Source organism: Misgurnus anguillicaudatus, chromosome 19, assembly GCF_027580225.2.
Source record: "Misgurnus anguillicaudatus chromosome 19, ASM2758022v2, whole genome shotgun sequence".
In the NCBI taxonomy this organism is placed as follows: Eukaryota; Metazoa; Chordata; class Actinopteri; order Cypriniformes; family Cobitidae; genus Misgurnus; species Misgurnus anguillicaudatus.
Window position 1 is genome coordinate 9,409,083 of NC_073355.2, and position 18,577 is coordinate 9,427,659.

At 36.2% G+C, this 18,577-nt stretch overlaps 2 protein-coding genes and 1 long non-coding RNA gene across 10 annotated transcripts in view; 1 reads left to right on the forward strand and 2 right to left on the reverse strand.

Annotated features, from left to right (window-relative positions):
• Positions 1-1,219: 1,219 nt before the first annotated feature.
• tmed1a (transmembrane p24 trafficking protein 1a) lies at positions 1,220-6,225 on the reverse strand. Its single transcript, XM_055186535.2, has 4 exons — positions 5,983-6,225; positions 5,057-5,154; positions 2,077-2,263; positions 1,220-1,920 (listed from the first exon to the last, which is right to left on the reverse strand). The coding sequence occupies exons 1-4, from the start codon at positions 6,163-6,165 to the stop codon at positions 1,702-1,704; spliced, it is 687 nt and encodes a 228-aa protein (XP_055042510.2). The 5' UTR covers positions 6,166-6,225; the 3' UTR covers positions 1,220-1,701.
• Positions 6,226-6,448: 223 nt separating this feature from the next.
• tnfsf14 (TNF superfamily member 14) overlaps positions 6,449-18,577 on the forward strand; it is a 31,311-nt gene continuing 19,182 nt past the window's right edge. Inside the window, exon 1 of the mRNA XM_055186524.2 lies at positions 6,449-6,596. The gene's annotated coding sequence lies outside the window, so the exon portion shown is untranslated. The remainder of the gene's footprint in view (positions 6,597-18,577) is intronic.
• Positions 12,799-18,461, reverse strand: LOC129445876 (uncharacterized). Of its 8 annotated transcripts, XR_012359124.1 has the most exons (9): positions 17,929-18,461; positions 17,756-17,807; positions 17,566-17,617; positions 17,307-17,349; positions 16,562-16,679; positions 15,950-16,029; positions 14,938-14,995; positions 14,579-14,690; positions 12,799-13,674 (listed from the first exon to the last, which is right to left on the reverse strand). It is a non-coding gene; the product is annotated as an uncharacterized lncRNA (long non-coding RNA). The 8 variants fall into 8 exon arrangements; XR_012359126.1 differs by lacking the exons at positions 17,566-17,617; positions 17,756-17,807 and adding an exon at positions 16,217-16,302; XR_012359127.1 differs by lacking the exons at positions 17,566-17,617; positions 17,756-17,807 and adding an exon at positions 16,217-16,308.

Sequence of the window (18,577 nt, forward strand, 5' to 3'; positions counted from 1 at the left end):
AGCGTTAACGCTGACGCCCCGTGTGAATGCGCCGTTATAGCGCTAACTCAGCAGTCACAACTTTGTTTTTAGCATTGTGACAACGTCCTGTAACAAGGCTGACGATATGTCATTACCATGTACATAGCTCTTATTATTCATCAATCAGTCCCTCCAGAAAAACGCGATTATGCGATCGCACGATTCGACGCATAATCAGCCAAAGTCTGCATATTTATGCGAGGGGCCGCATTTTTAAAAAATACGCCGCACTTTCGCAGCATAAATTGCAGATTTCCATGCGCAAAATATACAGGGCTTGCATGATTTCATAATCCCCGCATTTTCGTGGCAGAAATCACATATCTTATTTTATTTAATTTTTTTGTCATTTTGCCTTTATTTGAACAGTGAGTGAGGAGAGGACAGGAAAGTACAGGTAGGAGAGAGGGGTACGGGTCCGTCAAATGACCAAGAGCTGGGAATCGAACTCGGGTCGCCGAAAGTGCGAAAGCACCACATGTCGGAGCGCTACCCACTACACCATTGGCCACCATTAAAAAAAATCACATATATCTTAGAAAGTTGAAAAATGTTCCATTTACTTCACACAAGTGCAGCCATGTCCCCTGTTGCCATGGGAACGTTATGAAGTGACGTGATTATGTGACGTGAACATCACTGAAAGCTGATGAAAAAACAGTTTTTGCAAGTTCCTGCAATTTCATCGCATAAAAATCCCGCATATTCCATTGCAATTTTTAAGAAAACATGACGTAAGATCAAGGATTTTTGCCCGCAACAATCACAAAAAAATACAGTTTTACATTCTACAGCACCTTTAACTACATGTTTTGGCATTGTAAAGCATGAGATTTATTTTTTTAAATATTAATAATAAAATAATTAGTGGAACATCTTTATTTGAGCTCAAAGCATATTGCATCATGTGCCCCCTTGTATAATCTGGTGCCCCCCCAAGGGTTGTGAACCACTTGCATAGAGGCCTATGAGAATGATCTTGTCTGGGTATAAGAGAGGAAATGAGTCAAGACAATGATCTAGGCTAGACTATTACAGATCAACATGATGCTAATCAGTGTATACAGCACATTAATCATCCAGATCAGTTGTAAATATTCATGTGTCATATATCAATACAATGTACACATGTTGTATTTCAACATTTGGTAGATGAGATCTATGATAGTTATTTTTATTAGTAGTAAATCCATTCAAGTTGTGTTAGTCATAATTTATTGCAATTTTATTTCAAGTCTGAATGATAAATTACCTTAAATAACTTTTAAAAGTCAGGTCATCATATTATGTGCAAAATTTACATTCACAATCTACAAAACACTTGTAGTATATTTCAAGTATATTCAAGGATATTAAACAGCAGTAGAGCTCAAAAAGGTCATCTGTATTTAAAACTCAACAAGCTTCAAAATCAGATTTTTGATTGATATCACTTATAGACAAATATTGCCAATAACAGGCGGCCGACAATTTTTGGTTTGCCTGAGGCTCTCCACATATTTTGATTGTTTTCTGTATCGGGTAGTGCTTTTATTTTGTACTTCAGCAGCAGTTATTGTAAATCCCGGCCTTCATACAGTGCCATCTACAACTTGACCAGTCATTTTCACTGCTAGGTCAAGTAACATTCACACATAAGAGATTGTTGAGTCTTTTTTTTAGTCCATCTCTATATCTGCGCTACGTGCAGACTCTGTGTATGTCACTAAACAATCTGCGTAACGTGTAGACCTGAGTGAGGGCCACGCTGACCATGACCAGCAGACTGACACCAGACCAAAATGAAACACGCCACAGATTATCCTCCAGCAGGTAGCGGTCACGAGCCTCCAGCGCCCGCAACATCGCCTGGATCTGACGGCTTCGCTCCAGGTTTCTGTGCACAGCATCCATTGTTTCCTGCGTGATTAGAGATGACATACATATAGCCATTGAGGCCCCGCCCCCATGGTAAACCACACCCACTATATGACATTTAGGAGAACATCTGCATTATAATTTCCATTAAATAAAATGAGATGATCAAGATGAACATGAATTGTATGATTTGTGTACCCGGATGTCCTCCAGTTTGTATTCCAGTATGTCTTCAGGTTCAGCCAGACCAGCCCAGCCTTCATCATCATCATCGTCCTGATCAGATTCATCCACAATCACCTCCACATACACCATCTTCTCTGACATACGACTGAAACTGTTGTCGAAACAAATTCTGTAGTCGCCCTCTTCTGTGGGTTCCACCCTGAAAGCAAACCGCATAACAGACAAACAAAAACAAAATTCAAATTCATGAAAATTATCTTTTTTTGCTGCGTACACACCAAACACAAAGCATCACACTCCTTGCTCAATATTACTTGTTGGATTTTAACGTTGGGTCAGGCGAATTTTTCGCTCGAGTTGAATTTGTTCAACTTGCGCCGAAGACGCGTTAGAGGCGAATAGCGCTTGTTCGCGGCAATAGCGCTGCCCAATTGTCCCGCGCGGATTTGCATCTATTTGCGTCATTGCATTGACTTTGTATGTAATCTGCACAAATAGTTAAATTCACTTAATTTGCGTACATTCGCATTGCATTCCCTGCTCAATAATACTTGTTGGATTTTAACGTTGGGTCAGGCAAATTTTAGCTCAGCTTGAATTTGTTCAACTTGCGCAGAAGACGCATTAGAGGCAAATAGCGCTTGTTCGCGGGAATAGCGCTGCCCAATTGTCCCGCGCAAATTTGCATCTATTCGCGTCATTGCATTGACTTTGTATGTAATCTGCACAAATTGTTAAATTCACTTAATTCGCGTACATTCGCATTGCATTCCCTGCTCAATAATACTTGTTGGATTTTAACGTTGGGTCAGGCGAATTTTAGCTCAGCTTAAATTTGTTAAACTTGCACGGAAGATGCGTTTGAGGCGAATAGCACATGTTTGTGGCAATAGCAAAGCCCAGTTCGTGTCATTCGCATCACCCCAATGCGAATTCGCGTCTATTTGCGTCCTTGCATTGACTTTGTATGTAATCTACTCGCGCAAATTGTTGAATTCGCTTTTGATGTGTACGCAACATTATGCTCCGTACACCCTAATCGCAAAGCATTGCATTCCTTGCTCTAGCATACTCGTGGGATTTCATGTTGGGCCATGCAAATTTTCATTTAGAAGTGAATATTTTCAACTTGCGCGGAAAATGCGTTTGAAGCGAATAACGCATGTCTGCGACAATTGCAGCCCCAATTCACGTCATTCGAATTGCCTCGCGTGAATTCACGTCTTTGCATTGACTTTGTATGTAATTTACTCACGCAAAATGTTGAATTCGCTTTTGGTGTGTACACAACATTAAGCTCCGAACACCCCAAACGCAAAGCAATGCATTCTTCGCTCTAGCGTACTCGCGGGATTTAACGTTGTGTCATGCAAATTGTAATTTCCAAGTGAATATTTTCAACTTGTGCGGAAAACACGTTCGAAGCGCATAGCGCATGTCTGCAACAATCGCACCCCCAATTCACGTCATTCGAATTGCCACGTGTGAATTCACGTCTTTGCACTGACTTTGTATGTAATTTACTCGCGCAAATTGTTGAATTCGCTTTTGGTGTGTACGCAACATTATGCTCCATACACCCCAAACGCAAAGCATTGCATTCCTTGCTCTAGTGTACTCGTGGGATTTAACGTTGGGTCATGCAAATTTTCATTTCGAGTTGAATATTTTCAACTTGCGCGGAAGACGCATTTGAACGACAATCGCGCCCCAATTCACGTCATTCAAATTGCCTCGCGTGAATTCACGTCTTTGCACTGACTTTGTATGTAATTTACTCGCGCAAATTGTTGAATTCGCTTTTGGTGTGTACGCAACATTATGCTCCGTACACCCCAAACACAAAGCATTGCATTCCTTGCTCTAGTGTACTCATGGGATTAACATTGGGTCATGCGAATTTTATTGATATTTTCAACGTGCGCGGAAGGCGCGTTTGAAATGAATAGCGCATGTCTGCGACAATCGCGCCCCCAATTCACGTCATTCGAATTGCCTCACGTGAATTCACGTCTTCGCACTGACTTTGTATGTAATTTACTCGCGCAAATTGTTGAATTCGCGTTTGGTGTGTATGCCCCATTAGTCTTTAATAGTTCAATCTAATTAGCTATAACTAAGATTTTAATTACTTTTAGCATTTGGCCTGTAGGTGGAGCAAACAAATTTATGTGGTACTAACCGGGCATGGCGACAACGATAGACACGGTTTAACAAGAAAAAATGTTGCCATGATACTCTTTCTGTTTAGCATTTGTTTGTCAACACTAAAAATGTAACCTTTGTAAGGGTTTGTATGAATGTAAACAAACTTTTGTTCATTTATGCAAGGGTTCACTTAAAAAAGGTATGCAAATTAGTTTAAAATGGCATAAAAGTCTTCGACAAATCTTGAGTTGTGAGCCAAAATTAAATGTTTGCATTTTGAAGTGCTTTGCCCCATAATGTTTAGCATTTAAAAGATGCAAAATATTGTGTGCTACCATTTAAAAGCATAAATATGAAACTGCACAAAAACTTAATTCAAAGTCTGATTTCGCTACCCATTAAAAATAGGTGTAATCTTTTCCGAGACCCACCCATATTTTTTATGGAAATATGTTAAAAACACACATTTCTTTTTTATAAGCCAGACGGTTTTTTATTTTCCTTGTCATTTCATTCATGAAATGCAAGTTAAATTGCAATATCAAAATAGATTATGGTATATCATATCAAAATTGTCATTGCTAGTCATTAGTTGGACTAAACTGTTTTTGTGTCATTCACCACTAAGCAACTTTGCACAACCCACCTTATCTCACTGTGCGACCCACAACTGGGCCCCGACCCAGTTTGAAAACCCCAACTCTAAACAGGCTACATGTGGTGAATGTCGTACCTGCAGATAGCATGCAAATGTGCAGCAGCAGACATGCAAATGAGGCGGGGAGTTTACACGAGTAAATGCGTGACAGTTCAGTGCCCTTCAGTTTTGACAGGTGAAACGTACGTGTGGATACCATCTGATTTTCTGAAGTCGGAGATCAGTCTGTACCCACGGGGAGAGATCAGAGTGAAACCCACATCAAGCCCTGAGCCTGCAATGACCTAAAGACCCACAAACAATTAGCCATTGACAAATATTTAGAAAGCAGGCTGATGGAAACCTTTAGGGAAATAGTTTACCCCAAAATTAAAATGTGACCATATTATACTCACCCCCAAGCCACCCTAGGTCTATATGACTTTTAATTTTTCAGCGAAACACAGTTAGAGTTAAATTAAATAATTTCCTCTCTTTTAAGCTTTATAATGGGATTGGATAGTGCCCCAATATTTAAGCTCCAAAAAGCACATCCATCCATCAAAAACTAATCCATACATCTATTAAATGTTTTCTGGGTTACTGTAAGTGGTTCTCAAACTTTTTGGGGTGCTCCCCTTTGTGTGGGGTGCATCTCTTTGCACCCCCACCCAAATATCACTTCAGTAAGGAAATATTTATAAAACCCAATGCTTTACCTAAAAAATAAATAAATAAAAAATGTAATAGCTGGATTAGTTTTAATGGATGTATGTGCTTTCGGAGCCCAAATACTGGGGCACTATCCAATGCCATTAAAAAGCTGCTTAAAAAGCCAGTTTGTACACTTTACATTGCTTTACAAGCACAGTGCTTGCACCAAATGCACTTTGACCTACACATACCCACACAAGCAAATGTTCATCTGCTTCCTGATTACCATGTACATTACATGGCAAACACCACAGCACGGTAACAGTGAAAGTGGCATTTAAATAAAATGTGCAATGAAATAATAAACAAAAAATAATTTATTAAATCACTCATGGTGCTCCATCTTAACACTGCCCGAATACTTAATGAATATTCATTATTTATTGAACACTTTTCAAAATACTTTACAGTTAATGGACCTGGTACTCGACTTCCATGCTGCTGTTCCTGATGGTTGTTTGGAAGAAGCACTCGGTTGCTCCGGCAGGCAGAAGGAAAGTGAATTCACTGTTCTGATTCGATCTGAATGCGAATCCTAAATCCACCCTGAGCGTCAGAAACAGCAAACAAACAGCAAGATGCGTCTCTTTAATGCGCTCCATTACTCTTTAAAACAGCAGACTAACTTGAGAGCAACGCTGTTCGGCGTATGACATCAAAGTACCGCGAGAGTGATTCTAGTAAATAGCTCTCGCGGTACTTTGATGTCACAAAATCGATTGATCTGTCTGCGCTGCGCTGTTAACAGTTGAACATTGCAGTGTGACAGTACGCCGCTTTCGCGCTTATTCAACTTCATGTGGCGCCGCAGGAACCGATAAGAGGATGATATCACAGTACCGCGAGAGCGATTCGAGAAATCATACGGAACAGTCTGCTGTCTAATCGCTCTCGCGGTCCTGTGATGTCATCCTTTTGTCGGTTCTTGCAGCGTCGCGTGCTGTAACGTTATTATACTTCACCAAGTTTATGTTGCAGCATGAATTTCTCTGTTACCTCCTTTGGATACAATATGCTGAAGATGTTCGTAAAAGTAAGTGAAATCTGACTAAACCTCTATTCATGCGTGTTTTATAATAAATATGGGATGCCTCCAGCCGGTTATCGCAAAATAAATCCCGACAGGGTGATCAGGATATTGTGAAGGTTATATTGTGCGACAATATTGACACTGCATTCATCAGAGGTCTTCCAACTTTTCAGCCCAAGGACCCCTAAATGGATATAGAGAAGAAGCAGGGACCCCCAGTTTGTTATTATGGTTATCTTACCAAAATATTAAAATAATCAATTTTGTTTACACAGCCACTTGCTGTTAACTACGTAACATTTTAATTTTACTAAATAGATTTGAAACTGGGAACGTTATTCCCTTCATTATTATATTATATATATTAGGGCTGTCTAAAGATAAATTGCATACAAAATAAAAGTTTGTTTTTGCAAAATATATGTGTGCACTGTGTGTAAGATATATATATATTAGGGCTGGGCATAGATTAATCTAGAATAATAAAATAAAAATAAAAGTAATTGTTTGCATAATATATGAGTTTGTGACGTGTGTAATTATTATGTATATTTAAACACACACACACACACACACACATACATATATATATATATATATATATATATATATATATATATATATATATATATATATATATATATATATATATATATATACATTTAAGAAATGTTTTATTTAAATATTGTTTTTTATTTATATACAATTTAGTATATATAAAAATATAAATAAATATATATATACACATATAAATTATTCCTAAATACATACATGAATGTGTGTGGATTTATATATACATAATAATAATTACACACAGCACAAACTCATATGTTATGCCAAAAATTACTTTTATTTTGTATGAGATTAATCTAGATTAATCTATGCCCAGCTGTAATATATATATATATATATATATATATATATATATATATATATATATATATATAGAGAGAGAGAGAGAGAGAGAGAGAGAGAGAGAGAGACAGACAGACAGATATATAAACACACACACACACACACACACACACACACACACACACACACACACACACACACACACACACACACACACACACAGAGAGAGACCAATATATAACATATACTTAAATACATTATGTCTTAAATATATACATGTATGTATTTATATATACAAAATAATTACGCACAATATACACACAAATAAATTATGCAAAAAAGTTTTATTTTGTATAAGACTAATCTTTTGCCAGCCCTAATATATGTAAACAATATTTGGAGGACCCCCGTAATACAACCACGGACCCCCAAGGGGCCCCAGACCTCATGTTGAAGACCCATGGCATACAGTATCTCTCTTATTACATGGCTACTTGTCACATAAGTTAATGGACACCAAATATTTATTTGAAATACTTTATTACAGTAGCTCATTTGTTTTAGGTATATGGTATCATTTTCTCAGGCCATACAACAACAACATTCTGTAAATGTGATTTTTAAGTTTGATCTTTTTAATACATTTGTAGAAATTTCTAAAATTCTGTTTTCACATTGTCATTATGGTATACAGTAGATGAAGAAGGTAAAATCAATTTAAACGATAGTTTGAATAGTATTACGCTACAACAAAATTAAAAAAAATGTGAAGGGGGTCTGAATACTTTCTTAATGTACTGTATTCAAAGATGACTCACAGTTCCCGGTTGAGCAGTGTGTTATCTACTGTTAGTGGTTGTTATTGAGGTAAAATAACAAATCTCGAAATGCTGCAACTGACCAATCAGAATCAAGTATTCTAGAGAACCATGTAATGAATTTCTTTTTTTAAATTAATTATTAATAATGGGGTTGGGTTATGGCCTGTAGTGATTCATTTTAGTTTACAACATTGTAAGTCAATGGCCTTTTAAAAGCGTGCAATAACATTACTTCACACCCTTCCTAATCTAGGACAGGGGCGACGACATGACTGGCTGAATGAATGAATGAGTATTTAAGTTAACAATCTTTCCCCAGTGAAGCATCTCTTTCTGTTTTCTTGCATTTATCTTTATATCAGATAAACTACGTGATCAGTGACGTGTCCAGACGTAGTTATGATGTCATTAGCAAAAAGTTAAATCTGATTAAGCTCTATGTGTTTTGTTTGGACATGTTGCTGTGCCGCTTGCTTGCAGTATAGACAAACATTGACTTTGTCAGGCTTAGTTGAGTTACTGTTTAATATTGTCAGATGTTACCAGATCTCATTCAAAACAATTGTGTTTAGGCAGAGACATTTTAAAGGGACAAAAATAAACACTTGTGCATAAATAGGCTGTCGTAGAGTTAAAGCCGCAATCCATAACTTTTTCGTTAAAAATAAACAAAAATCAATTGATATAACTTAAAGGGGGGGTTTAATGGTATTTCAAGCATTCTGACTTTTTAACACAGTTATAGAGTTGTTTCCTCATGCTAAACGTAGGCAAAGTGTCAAAAATGCAGTTGGGCGTGTTTCAGAGTATTTCTGTGCCGAATGCACTTCGCCAGGGTTCGTACAAGTTTCGGCTAATTTTTTTCGATTACGGTTCTAACTGACGTTTCAGGGGTTTTCGATACGTATCACTTCTTTATATGGGCTTCCGCCGGAAAACTTCCCCCGGAAAACCCCGCCCAGCCGTCAGTCAGCGGGAGACGCTACCCACCCAGCAAAATCTGGTTGAAAAGACGTCGAAACGACGACTTCTCCAGGCGTCTTAATGACGTGAAATTCTGGTTGAAAAGTGAAAGGTGAAAAGACGTGTTTTTCATGTCGTTGAAAAGACGCCTCTAAATCGACGTCTAGAAATAGGCTAAATTTGGTTGAAAAGTGAAAGGTTAAAAGACGTCTTTTCATGGTCGTTGAAAAGACGTCTATAAAAGGGCTAAATTTCTATATTATTTCCTATGTCTTTCCAAGGGTTTAACCTCATTTTAAGAATGAATTACATAATATTAATTATAGCCTACTATTATTATTAGGCTAATAATTGTCTCAAAATAGGACAGCTAACATAAAGGTAATACGAATTTATGTGTCAAATACACATATGACATGAATATTTAATTAATTGGTTTGTTTTTTCAGCCATAATATATCCCTCACCTGGCATGGTTAAGGTTCTTACCTTCATGATCAGTTATCCTTGTTGTCCCACTATTTGACTGCATTTCTAATGACACAGAAAACCTTTTGTGTTCTGCTATTTATACCAGAAACTGCCTTTCACATGCATATGATCTGAGATAGGCATACATGCATATATGGAATTGTTTTAAAATTCAAATACAAAATACTATCACAAATTCACAGATATCACAAATACAAAATACTGTGTGAAAAAATGTATTTTAATACAAATACGTGGGAAAAATGTGGGCACAATGGACAAAGTGTGGGCAGACTAGGCTATACATACACTAGCAACATTACAGTATGCAGAGTTTTCAACCTCATAATGTTTATTCCAGATTTCAGACATCCAAATACACACAAGCACTGGCAAAACAACAGCCCACATTCAGCCTGCAAAACACACACCGACGTCCGTGGAAGCAGCAACACAAATCCACTCAAACAAGACAGCAATTTGCAAATAAAAAACAAATACTATTTACAAACAATAATAATTTGCCGACGTATGTTATTCATATCAGACAAACACAGTGGAAGTTCACCTCATTGTCATAAAGGCTACAATGATACATGTTTGAATGACGGGGATGCGCACCTCCCCCGCGAAAAACAATCGTGCCCAAATGTACTTCCATAACGTGCACCTATTACATAAATACAACAAACCTCAATACACCCAAGTGTGAACTAAATGCAATCCCCTCGGCGCACTGAATGCACATCAAGTGCAAACAATTTCAAATATATTATATATTAAGTTGAAATAAAATGTAATGAGTTGCCTATAGGCCCGGCTGCAGGATGAAATGACTGAGGGGGCATTTGAAATTGTTGGGGGCTTAACTTATACCATTAATGAATAATACACATTGAGATCTCGCTTTGGAACGACAGATTTTTTTAAATGCAGCGCTCCATAAAACACTCCATATGCAACTGCACAGGTAACCAGAAACTCACTAGCAAAATTTAAACAGCGTAATAATCCATATTGTAGACGAGAGTATTCAACGGCAATGGCATTATCCTCACAACATTATTATTGATCAAAACTTTGACAAAAATTATTTTCAAAGGAACTGTATTCTTGTTATTCAAAGATGCACACATTATTCCGCATATGATTTGAATAATAGACGAGAGTATTCATATAACGGCAATGAACGTCTCATATGGCAATAAATATCTACATATTACTTAACACAACAGCATGATAAAATTTATAAACGAATAAGGAGGCAGGATTGACATGTAAATTGTATTATTATGACCGGAAAAACAGCAATATTACTGAAATAAACTCTTGAGGTAAATGCGCAAAACACGTTAACCGCATTAACAAGTCTAAGCAATAAAAGTGGAAAAGACATTATTATCTCTTAAAACTTTATATGACAAAAATTATATTTAAAGGAAATGTATTCTTACAATTATTTAAAGATGCACAAATAATTCCATATATTATTTCCTGTTTAAGAGCACGTTAGTCGGCCTCGCTCTGTAGCTGCTTGACAGCCCTTGTGAAAAATTAGCGTGCTTAAGTGTATTGAAAGCGTACTTTTTGTGTGCTTAAAATAATAAGAGTATAATTTTTGAGAAGTGCTCTTGCTGATAATATAATGTAATTAAAATTAAAGACCACTTAATGTACTTAAATGGAACACACTTTAATGACACTATTTATTAACACAAATGCACTTTTTACAACTGTAATAATATGTATTTAAGTTTTACTTAAAGAAAGTACACTTTCATGACAATATTTCTAAACACATTTAATAAATGATCATTTTTTTTGTATTTGTTTGGACATATACAACCAATTATTCATTTATTAAATGTACTTTTGCAAAACAAAAAATTCGATTCATAATTATTTGACTACCAAACTGTTTTATTGTCAGTGTAAGCATTGTGGTTTTTGTTTGTTTGTAATGCATTAAACTGAAATGAATACATATTTAATTAACTAGATTTGTTTTTCAGTATTTTGAGAAGTACATAAAAGTAGTTAAAGTACATACTGTAGAAAGATGCATTGAAATCGCTTTACTGCACTGAAATCGCAGTTCAACTGATTGAATTTAATTTTATATTTTTGAAATTATTTGGCAAATATGTATTTGAAACATTACATTTAATTACATTTAATTAATAATTAAATTAATTAATTATTATAATTAAATTATTATAATTTAATTATATATAATTATAATTAAATGTACTGTTAATATACTTTAACTTATTTTTAATTTCACATTAATTGCTTGACAGCAGATTGAACAGTGCACTTTAACTATATTTTAAAAACACTAGAAGCAATTATGAAAGTAAATATAAAGTTGTATTAAAGACCCACATCAGTTGATGCAAAAAAGCACTCTTAATGGCAACTTATTGGTTTTAATTTCAACTTAACATGTGATACATTTTAAATTAATTACACTTAATGTTTATTAATTTCGCTGAAAACATTGGATTTAATCCACACTTAAGTTTATTGTTAACCGATATTAAAGTGTATTTTAAGTCACATTAATTTCATGTCATTATATTGTGTAGTGCACTTTAAGTAGCCTATATTGTAAAAACACTAGAAGCAATTATGAAAGTAGATATAAAGTTGTAATAAAGTACCAATTAAGTAAACTCTTAATGGCAACTTATTAAATTTTATTTCAACTTAATATATGATATATTTGAAATCAATTACACCCAATGTGCATTAAGTGCGCCGAAAAGACTGCATCCAACTCACACTTAACTGTACCAAAGCACATTATATTTATGTAATAAGTACACTTTATAAAAGCACATCTAAGCACGCCCACTCCTCGCAAGGGAGGAGCGCATCCCCGTCTTTTCATCACAACCTTTATAACAATAAAGCAAACCTTATACTCACTGTGCCTGTCTGATACGTCGGGAAATTACTACTATTTGAAAATAACATTCATTTATCATTTGCAAATTACTATCCCACCTGAATAGATTTGTATTGCTGCCTCCACAGACATCAGTGTGTATTTTACAAACTAAATGTAGGCTATTGTTTTACCAGTGCTTATGTGTATTTAAATGTCCGAAATCCAAAACAAACACCATGAGGCCGAAAACACTGCATAGTGTTGCTATATGACAGCGCTGAGCTCGTCCGTCTGGCTCAGCGCGAAAGACGTTTGAATCTGACAGTAATGTCACTGAACATTTTAAATTCCATATGGGGATAAGGTTAAATTATTATTTAAATAAAAAAGTTGAACATTTTAACCATGAATACAAAAATGCACAAATCAGATCTGAGGGGTCAATGCAATGCCGGGCCATATGGCATCATTGATGTCCGCTGTTAGTAGATATATAACTTTGTTATCAATAATTATATTGTTTTCCTTGTATTTATGTCCAAGTTCAAAACAAAACACCATAAACCGCTCCATTCTGAATGTATATAAACCATTTCACAATGGAGAGGTTTATAGAGTTCCATTCCGAACCCGGACCCAAACAGAAAGAAATACAATACAATCATTTAATAACAGTTATATATCTACAACAGACATCAATGATGCCATATGGTGTAGTGCTGGGTACACGACAGGCACGGATTACCCACTTCTTTACTAGATGGCATGGGGTAGCCTATTTCTAAATTTGAAATATTTAATATTAATTTAATAATGATCTTTATGCTGAGAAGTCAAGCAGCATAAGTTAAGTGACAATACTAGACCATTTTGGAGTGAATATTAAAATATTAAATATTAATATTAAATTACTTTTATTTAACCACATAAAACCACTTATTACTAAACATAAAAAGCAGGTCCAAGAACAATATGTCTCCTCATGGGCACCAGTTGACATTTTCTCATCCGATTCCTTCTTCATCCTGCTCTCGGTCACTCCAGGTGTGTTGTCCTGGTTGCATTATGGTTACAGCATCTAAGTGAGAACATAAAAAAATTAAATGTTAACATTAAAAACAGGGGTGGTCTTAAAAGGTAAAGCATGATCAATCCAATTAGGTACACTAATATTTAAAGGAATGTATATTTTATTTTACCTTTGTTATTTAGTCCCAATTATGTATTGCTATACTCCATTTAAAACCTTAAAGCGATACTTCAGACAGATTTTTAAATTATCCCATGATGTACTCACACTCAGAAACTCCAGATACACATGTTCAGACGAACACATTTGGAGTTATTCTAGTAAATGTCCAAGCTTTTCCGAGCTTAATATGGGAAAAAACATGGATCAGGGTACATTTTCTGACTTTCCAAAGAAGTGCAGCCTTTAAAGAAGTAATCCACAGCGCTCCAAGGGTCTTCTGTGGGTAATCGATGCTATATAGTAAGAAAAGATAATGTTTTAAACTTTATAAACTATAATAACTAGTTTCCGGTAACAATGTCTTGGACTCACACGATTCAATGCACAATGAGTGGCAATACTTGAGTATGGATTACCTCTGTGAAGGATGAATGCATTTTATTGAAGTTTAAAGTTGTCCCCTAACTGTTGTTTTCTACCATTATTGGAAGCGCAAGTAAAAAAGGGGCCGTTTACACTTGGTATTAAGATGTGCTGTTGTCGATCGGATCACAAGTGGACGATGCTAAAGACAGGTGTAAATGATGTTCAAAACATCTTGAGCTCGTCCACTTTTGACCACATTCAGAGGTAGTTGAAAACACTTTTGATCGGATTGCTTTTGTAGTGTCAGCGCGCATGTGGTAGAATGTGTTCCAACAGCCATAAGAGAATATCAAATTACTATATAAATATCAAAGAAAGCTTTTACATATAAATGTACAAAACACTGTGCAGCATGTTTACTTACAAGCAGCGGACTCTGGCATAATATTAGTTGCGTCCATTTAAACCCGTCATTACTCCTGCTCATGTTTAAATGACAGCAGAAGGAATCGCCCACAGTCTCCACAGACCATCACCTAAAAGTATTCAGAACAGAAGAGGTTGAAAGGGGACAAAACTGACGGATTTAAATACCAGGTGTAAACAGAATGTGTCCTTCTCATCCATGATCCGATCAACAAAAAACAAAAAAAAACACACATCTTAATACCAAGTTTAAACAGCCCCAAAAACACAATCACTTCACCAAAGTGTGTCATTCTGCTTATAAAAGAAATGTGCATGCAGTGAGCAAAGACGTTTCTCATGATGATGACGACTCACCTTTATGGATTCAGTCTTGCACAAGCAATGTGACACGAAACAGGAATTTGCAGAAATACTGATGGGAAAGGAAAGAAACTGAAGTTAGTTTCAAGTTAGACAACTGTTCCCATATTTATCAAGCTTCTGAAAGTGCCATTTTTGTCTTAAGTACTAAGAATTCATGAAATATAATCCTACTTTCAATCTTAAGTATAAAAGCAAGTTGTCAAATTTCTTAAAGCTAAGAATCACTGTTAGGGGCCAATCACACCAAACGCATTTATGGCAGTTGCAGGCGCCTTTTCATTAATTATATCCTATGGGCAGGGAGTATTTGTGCACTGTTTATGCGGGCCGAACGCCTTGCGTTTTTTGCCACCAGCCGCAGCACACGCTTTTGAAGGAGCGCTGAGAGCGGAAAAGCAGCGGACGTCATTCGCATCTTTCCATTGTCCAATCGGATGGGGGGAGAGGCGGCCCTTACGGTGTGGTGAGGGAAGTTTACAGTTGCTTTGAAGAACCGGACACCACTCACTCACTCTCTCCTGCGTGTTTTTGCACCTCTCACCCTCAAACAAGGTCAGAGCAAGCGTCCTCTTTTTAAAGTTTCTGCTAATATGACAGTTAATAGCAAAATAATATCACGCTTCAATATTTGATTGACAAGACAGCTGACTCGTTGGTTGCTAGCAATATGAAAAGCCGCTTCACACTGCTCTTTTTTTTAAAAAAAAAGCAGTGCGTCGCGCCTTGCATTTCCAAGCATTTAAAGCGCATTTGGTGTGATTATTTGAGAAAAATAAAACTGAATTCCAGACAAAAATGTAATGGATTTCATAGGGTCCTACTAGATGCCGCTCCTCCACGGCTTTAAAGAATGATTCTACAGCCCTAGAAATATGGCATCAAACACGGAACAGGAAAGGAGATTCCTGTGGCAGACACCCTCTCCAAAAAGTCCATAGCAACAAAACATGACAATCTCATCAAAGATATGGACATGTAGATTCACTTAATTATAAAAACTTACCAGTCAGTGACACAAAGCTCCAACAGATCCGTACCGAGGCAGTTTTCAGCAGCTCAGATAGATGATCTTGGATGGATGGCCTGCAAAGAGGAGACCATTTCCCACATACATTATTGACTTTTAAGACAAACTTTCATTGACCAGTGAAGATTAGAAAATAGTCATATCTGACCTGGAGTGACAAGTCTAAGCTAAGAGCACGAAATGTTATTCTGGCTAGGAATGTGTAAGCAGACAGAACACATGATCGAAAGATGGAGTACTTGCCTGGTTCAACATAATTCAAATACCAAGGAACCCATGATTCCTCATGAAATACCAATCAGACCGTGGCAGGTATTAGCTTCAGACCTCTTCACCTCGGACAATGAATAAATGGTTAATGTAGATTACTATTACCATTTCTTCCAATTAGACAAACTCAACACTACTATGTCTGCCACTGTCATCAGCAAGCTTAGTCACTTTCGCGAGACATGGCATACCAGTGAAATTAAAAGTTCCACAAAATCAACACAAAGAGTTTAAAGACTTTGCAAAAACATTAAGTTTCACACACATTGGCCCTCATGACTGATCCCTATCTCATTTTGGTAGAGTATAGGAACACACCTGTTGACAACCTCTTCATGTCTCCAGACCAGCTCCTCATGAGTCGCAGACCGTGATCCATACTGCCAACCACAAACCAGCAGTTCCTACCCAAGATTGTCAGTTTCACAGAGACATGCTACAATGGAGTAAACAGCAGCATCAGAAAAAGTATTATTATCGTAGTTATATGAGCAAGTTTGGTGGTACAAAATAAAACGTAGCGCTTTTCTATTTCTTTCAAACGAATGTCGATGTAATATTCACGTCAGTACTAAAAGCTCAATTTGTACTTACTCTAAGTCTCCTTATTTGCACTACAAAAAATGAAGAACAAGACAGAAGCAATAAAAGGAGAAGTGCTAAGGATACCATAATTCATATCTACACTGTACTATTTTTCTTACCCCATAACAAGTATGTTTACTGCTGTAACTGTATATGTTTTACTGGCTCCTGAAGGATTATCTTATACTGTAGTTGTCTTTGCTTTATATATCTCTATGCTTTTATTATATAATAAAAAAATAATAAATATATAAAAAAGAAAGCAGACATATAGCCAGTGTCACTGTTTGATTTGTATGAATGAGCTGTGTTTTGACCTTGAGCAAACTGTACATAAAGTCAAAATGAGATATGACTATTTCATTAGTTATAACTATTTTATTTATCATTGCATTGAAGAGACCAACATGCCATTTCACTTTTGAGCACTTACTTCTGATTCTGGTGGCTGTGAAAATATGAACAAAGTAATACTTACTCTTTAGCCAATAGAAAACATCAAGACACACCAAGAAAAGGATCTGAAAGTAGTAACAATAAATATACAACAGTTATTTATTCAGAATGGCCTTTTAACATTTTAAAGTAGACTAGTTAATGTAATTTTGATAGGGAGCTGAACAAAGCACACATACATTGCAATACATAGAGTAAACTTGCAATATAATTTTTTAAATACATTTAAGAAAAAAGCACAACACGTTTTTATAAAAGATATAAAACAAATATCCACTAACGTTAACTGCTAGCTCACAGCTGTGCCACGAGCTCAATCAGGCTAGCCGTAAGCTGAAAAAAGCCCACACTACAATACTTGAAGTAAACTTGCATTATAATTAACTAAACAATTTAAAATACATTTAAAAACAAGCATAACACGATTATATAGACGATATAAAGACAAATAAAAGATTTCCATTAACTGACCTGCTCGTCACCTGCGCGACGAGCTCAGCTGACAGCGCTCGAGCTAACATTACTAACAAACGATAAACATTCAAATTGATCATTTATTAGTCGTATCGACAGATACTGACAACTGAATTAACATCCCTGTGAAGTAATTTCAATAAAGTAACCACGAATTTAAGGAAACTTACCCCAGAATCGACCACAAAACAGAAACACTTCTGAGGAGAAAATCAGTAAATCCAGAACGCGCATCTCCCCGTTGAATAATCACGTGATCACAAAGCATGAGACGGACGCGCGCCTCTGCCAATAATATCATATTAAAAGAAAATAAAGATATTTGTTAAAAGATGAAAATGAAGTGCTTCTATCAGTGCTGTACAGGACCGAAATGACCTGTTTAGAGCACATTTAACATATTTATTTAATTAAAATAAACAGAAATATTAATAGACTTCAAACAAAGCATGTGTTTCATTATCGTTCAATGTGCTCAGTATTTATACATTCATGCATATTTTGTCAGGATTATTATTGAATGGAGACACGTTGAAAAGTGGTCCGAAAAAGACGTCTAATTTTAGGCTAAATTTGGACTGAATTAGACGGACCAAACAAAGACCAGTTTTCAACGTCTTTTTTTGGACTAAATGAAGGTCATGACGGGCCGACGTGATTTAGCCCAAAAAACAACGTCTAAATGACGTCTTGTGCTGGGTGGGTAGAGCTTGCTAACAGCTTATCACGCCACTCAGCTTTGTTTAATTTCAAAAATCAACAATGGCACAAGAAGAAGTGTGTTTTTGGATGTAAGGAGAAGACATCCAGCCTCATGGA

What these genes read in the sequence shown, in the direction of transcription:
- tmed1a (XM_055186535.2), bottom strand. Translation starts at nt 6,165, where the DNA reads ATGGAGCGCATTAAAGAGACGCATCTTGCTGTTTGTTTGCTGTTTCTG. An exon ending in GCATGGAAGTCGAGTACCAG is followed by an intron (nt 5,155 to 5,982) that starts GTCCATTAACTG and finishes GTGGGTCTTTAG; the next exon opens with GTCATTGCAGGCTCAGGGCT. An exon ending in AAATCAGATGGTATCCACAC is followed by an intron (nt 2,264 to 5,056) that starts GTACGTTTCACC and finishes GTTTGCTTTCAG; the next exon opens with GGTGGAACCCACAGAAGAGG.